Raw genomic sequence first — 6,000 nt, 5'->3', positions numbered from 1 at the left:
TGACAAGTCTATCATTTTCACCGCTTTCCATCTGCCTATCAAGACTGCCTCATTATTCTGAAGTACCAAAGACCACTCAAAATGTGTCTAAAGCTTGAAGCCAACTTCCTATCCCTGCTTGCCAATTCAAAAAATCTGTTGCAAAATATATATCAATACATTTATTCCCAAACTAAGTCAACCATTTATTACTTAGACGCTGGGGTAATCCTAAACACGATCAAGAGGCTGCTGGTGATGAGAGTCTTTAGATACAAGATGGCTTTTATAGAATGTGTCATTTCTATCACGAGATATTTAATACCTTTTCATCTTTTATTTAATACAACTGCAGTCTGGGCATATTTCCTGCCTTGCTGACTGGACAGCACCAGAAACTCAGCAATAGGTTGCGTTGCTCAGGTATGAAATCCATGAAAGTGGAAATCAGGAGCAGGAAGGTCCTGACTCGGCCTATCTTGTTATGAATACCTGTTCTTGCTCCTTGAGTTTCCTGGTTAGCTTTTGCTCTTGCAAGACTAAAACTGTTTGGAAATCACTGCCTGTATTATTGTTTTTTCCTCCCACTGATAAGACCTGAAGCTACTTCAGATGTTAAACAATTTGTTGTTTAATCACTTTACAACCTGCGGCTTCTGAGCTTGGTTGTGGTGCGGGCTTTGTACAGATAAATATAGCACCTGTGGCATTTTCAACAGCCATTTGGAACACCTCTTCAATACAAGCATTTTCATGGCAGAGATTAAATACATTATTTGGGTTTTCTGCTTAAAAAAAATCACTTTAAAAAATTGGCAGAAATACCACTTTCTTCAAATGAGAAAGCTCTCTTTCCCCAAATTGAGGCTGGCAACTGGCAGCTCTTTGCACAGATATATATTTTTTTTCTTTCCTCTCTCCCCTCCCCTACTCCCTGATTTCAAAATAACCTTCAAGGCAAAAAAGCAGGACACAGCAATGTAAAAGAGAAACAGAAACTGATTAAAAATTTTCACTCTTGAGCAGAATGCTTTACATTTTAACCAACTTGTATCAGACAAAATGCTATCACATTCCTACAAAAGAAATTAACACATTGCAGGAAACTGGACACTTATGTTCTTCAAGAATATCACTATTCAGAAGTTCTACCACAGAAATAAAAACACAAGACAAATAGAGGCTTTTATTAAAATCATATGTAATAATATATGAAATTTATTATTGTGTAAGTGCAAAAAACCTGATATTAATAGGGTGTGATACATGTGAACAGAGGACATTAATGTACATATAAATAGAAAAGCTAAAATGTGTTTGACAGTGATATATTAAATGGCTACATAAATGTGACCATAATTAGGAGAGTGTGTAATTTTGTATTCCTTAAGCAGAATCTTCTAAAGCAGCACACATAGTAAATGGCCTTTAACTCTAGTCTCTGCTTCCTTAAGATATAAGTTATAGGAAATGTGTTGGAATATCATAGGCACATGCAAAAGAGATATAAAAGATATAAAAACAAAGGCACAAGCTGGGGACTTATTTGTTCTTGGCTGCCAGAGGCTTACGACTGATCTTCTTCGACTTGTCATTGTTCTTCTTTGGAGGTTCAGGGTTTGCCTGCATGTGTCTGCCATAAAGACTGTAAGGAAATAAGACAAAGAATATTTGTGATACAACCATTAAATGCTTTTAATCTGCAGCATGTTAAACAACACAGCTGGTTACTAGATATATAAAAAAAAAAGGAAGGTCATTACATTTATTTTGTCTCAACACACTCATTTTTCTATTAAAAGTCATGTTGCAGTCCACGTTACTGATTTTTTGTGACTTGGAGTAACACCGTGAAGAGCAGGCCTTTGGAGCAGTGAAGGAGCAATCAGTTTTGCCTTCAGAAACTAGCAACCTTTACTCTGCAGTTAGGGAATCAAGGCTCAGAGGGCTGTGAGGATGCGTATTCGAGTCGACAATGACAAAAATTGGGTTGAGCTGGAGAGATAGAGTGCCCACTTAGAGCAAAGTGAGCATCATCCCTAACTAGAAAACCCAAGGGCTTGATAATGTGACAGAGAGCAATGGTGTCACAGCCTTCTTTGCTGCTCACAGATGATTGATAGTACTGGGACAGCTACCAACACATCACTGCCACATTAGTAAGTACCACTGATTAAATGTTGACAAAGTATCCTACAATTAAGACAGCTAGCATTCACAGCAACACTAAACAGACTACATGGCTGAGAGGATCTTGCTAAATATCACATAGTAATTAATAGATAATTTATGAGTAATCCTGATTAAACTAAATTAAAAATGTACCAAAAATAAACACAGCTCAAACTTAACTTCCCATATTGACACAGAGTGCTTTTTGAAGATGTACTTTGCAGGGGTGTCAGTGTATCTAAAGGGAACAGAGCTGAGCTTTGTTTCTGCTCATTCAGCTGTATAAACACCAGCGATGTTGACACAAATACTGAACCCCTCTGAAAGATGTCCCCCTGCTAATGCTTCAGCTTCATGCTGGTGGGCGTCCGCTCTGATGCCACAGTATTGCCAGTAGGTTGGACATGGATGTCTAAAACCTGACAGGAATTCTGCTACTGAAAAGGTAACAGCGCTGTGTCGCTGCCCCTCCCTGTGTCACTGCCCCTCCACCTTCTGGTGACATTTCTCAAGAAACACAACAGGCCTAAGGGCTTTGGGCCAAGCAACTCTTCCCAAAACTGCCTCTGGACGTGCAGGAGCGCAGTCAGTCAGCGCTGTCGCTACAGAAGCTGGGCCCTGCCTTTCTGGGTATCTGCAGCACCACGGAGGCCCCAGCTCCCCTCAGGAGGCGAGCTGCCCTGGTTCATTGCGCACTGTTGCTGAAGTCCATGTGTAGAGCTCGCACGTCTGTCCAGCCCTTGTGGCAAACAAGGACCAGCTACAGATCCTTTCACTGCTTTTGCTTAGTCACATCAGGACTGAGTTAGTTTCTCATGAATTGCTCCTGCTTGTCCAGAGAGCATGACCTGATACACAGCTCTGCCATGGCTACCGGCCCGAGTGGGCGTCTCGGAGATAAAGTGACTCTTTACATAAAGTCACCTCTTCAACACTGCAGGCTGAAACTCAGCAGCAGGGGATTGGCCTTGCTTCTCAGACATGACCTGGCAAAGGCCTTGGTCAACTGTACGCAAGAGACATTGAACAAGGATCCAAACAGAGGTACCTTGAGTCACCGTGCATACAGCAGCACGGCTCTGGAGGGGCTATTTATGGCAGGTACAGAGAGATTTCAGCTAAGGCATACTGAAGCTGGGAGGTTAAACCTACCACCTGCCCTCGGCTTTAGTATTTCACGGTACCTGGAGGATACTTCAGCCCTGGGTTTGCTGGATTGCAGAATGGGATTAGAGCTTCTCCTAGAGCACGGAGGAGAAGTAGCACTTGTTTTCACCTCAGCAGCTGCGGCTTTACATCATGCTGCTAAACGGGCTGCTGTCAAGGTGTACTCTACCCAGAACAGCCCCATGCAAAGAAAATGCAGCTGTAAACCAAGCCACGATTTCACCTTACCAAAATGTTATGTGTGCCATCACCTACTGTCAACGAGAAATTTCCTGACAGATGCAGAGAGAGCCCTGAATGCCTGTGATAACTGCGTGCTGACTGTTCGCTTCAATACACCTATTTTCATTTTCATAAGATATACAGCCCCAACAGCAGAGGCTGTATTTTATCCCAGCACAGCACATGTACTAATCAAATGTCCATCCTAAATACCTGTCCCATTTTGGAAGGCATTAAGTGAGATGAGAGAGGGAAGATATGGAAGGGGATGTTTTGGTATGAGGAAATACTATCATTGTTGGAAAGCACGGAAATATTTTCGCTGTCATTCAAGGAGGCTGTCTCATCAAAAAACGATCCAAGGTAGAAAGAGTCAGGGGACACGAAGCATCTTTTTCTCAATGATAAGCAGCACAGCATTTGAGCCACTGTCAACAATAATTTCCTAACGCTGAGAAGCCAGCAATAGAAAAGTGGAAATAGATGCTGCTCTAATCTATGAACACCAAGAGTTAGTTAAATAATAAATTAACATTCAAGTTGTTTTTTTGGCTCTGGAGAAATAATCACAGAATCATTAAGGTTGGAAAAGACCTCCAAGATCATCTGGTCCAAGCATCTCCCTACCACCAATGTTACCCACTAAACCTTATTACATTGGAGTGGAATGTGAGTTTTTTCCTATAAATAAAAGTCCCCACTTGGGACTTTAAGCACTGAATTAACAGAGAATCCACTCATCCATTTCATTTGAGCGTGCACACACAAAAACATTCCGATGTCTTCAGCATACTGCTGCCCACAGCTTCCTGTTAGAGCCAACCCAGAGAGGACTAGAATGGCTTCCATGTGTTTTTCACTGTGTTATATGCCCCTTTTTTGGTTAAGGCTCCACTTTTTTTGCTTTGGAAACGTCATATGAATTTCCCACTCAGTCAACACTTTTGGCATTCACTCTGTCTCTCATTTTCTGCTTTCTCAGTGCAAATTTTAAAGCTTGTGGACTGGCAGAGCTCTGATTTAGTGAACTACTTCTGAAAAGGGAGGGTGTGGTGGGACTTCTACTGACTACATGCATCTTTTGAAGTGGTAGAACTGAATACCGGCAATTTTGAATCAACTGTGGAGTGCTGGCAAGTCTACTTGGGCAATGTCTTTTGACTGTAGAATAAGGTCCAGCAGCCACTTCATGTGTTAAGTAGTAAAAATCCCAATATACCTGTAAGTAGTTCTGGTAGCAGTTTTTCTTTGATATTTGCTCCTTTACAATATTCAGTGCTGCTGGTGCTTTGGCACTTCCCTCCCTATCACCGTGCAAATACTACGTTTGTAGTAGTAGATCTGTGTGAGCTGCAGGAACCTGCAGCACTTTTACGTTCTTTTGCCTTATTCTCATGTCCAACCACTTTGTGGGCATGGGCACCAAAACTTCATCCAGAAGAGTAATTATTGGGTTTGAAATAAACCAATCAAACAAATCTACTTAGGTTTCTCTGGCAAAATTTCAAGTAAGTTTCAGCTGCACGTTGCTGTCTCGGCTGAAGATAAATGCATTACAATCTATCATAGTAGTCTGCTATGCAAAGAGCAAGGATCAGACGTATTTAGATTATATAAGCCTTCACAGACAGGGACTCTCTCTCTTGTGTTTGCACACATCAAATACAAGGAGACATATGGTGTCACAACAACATTTAAATACAATAATGACTGTGATAATGCCTCTGGGACAGAATTTGCCTTCTGTTACACGAGGGAAAAGAGAATTCCGGATTTTCAATGAACTTCTGGTACAATGACAGACACTACTTTTATAGCTCCCGAGGAAAACAAAAATACAACAGAAAAACAACAACAAAACCAACCAGCCCTAATTGAACTGATCCACATGGAGAAGCAACTACCCGAATTGCACAAGAACCTAAAACCCTTTGGCTATAACAGACGTGGAGCTCACACAAACAGTCCTTAATGACTTTGATACCTGCTGGAAGGATGCAGCCGTGGAAAGCACAGCTTGTAAGTCACCGTCTGTCAACCAAGCTGTAGTGGCTGGGTGCATGCTCCTGCTCTGCCATCACCGTGAAGTCAAACACGTTGGGCTGAGGCACTCGCACGCTGTCCTCGGCACCATGGGTCCGTTTAAAACATGCCCGCAGACAGCCTCGCTGCTCAGCTGGTGGGTGGCAATTTACTGCGTGGTGGAACCTCGACATAGCTGCTTGCATGGCAAGACCCTTGGCAAGGGCAGATGGCCTCGATAAACAGGGACAGCAATACTAAGATTAATTGTGCCTACTGTTTTAAGGCAGATTTGTGAGGTAAGTGCTGATAATACATGGCAGGCGCCTTCACGCCTGATATTTGGAACATGACTGGTTCGTGGTATAGCTCCAGGCAGAACACTACACACACCTCTCAGCCCAAAGCCTGGGCTGAGGAGTAAAATCCAGACTGCAA

At 42.4% G+C, this 6,000-nt stretch overlaps 1 protein-coding gene across 3 annotated transcripts in view; it reads right to left on the bottom strand.

The window, feature by feature from the left end:
• Positions 1–1,160: 1,160 nt before the first annotated feature.
• The window catches only part of RSU1 (Ras suppressor protein 1), a 98,433-nt gene continuing 93,593 nt past the window's right edge, over positions 1,161–6,000 (bottom strand). For all 3 annotated transcript variants that reach the window (XM_084510520.1, XM_084510522.1, XM_084510521.1), the window contains exon 9: positions 1,161–1,624. In XM_084510520.1, coding sequence (XP_084366646.1) covers positions 1,522–1,624 — 103 coding nt within the window. In that variant the 3' untranslated portion in view covers positions 1,161–1,521. The remainder of the gene's footprint in view (positions 1,625–6,000) is intronic.

Source organism: Aythya ferina (genome assembly GCF_964211825.1).
Source record: "Aythya ferina genome assembly, chromosome: 2".
Taxonomy (NCBI): Eukaryota; Metazoa; Chordata; class Aves; order Anseriformes; family Anatidae; genus Aythya; species Aythya ferina.
This window is presented reverse-complemented; position numbering and strand designations above follow the sequence as displayed.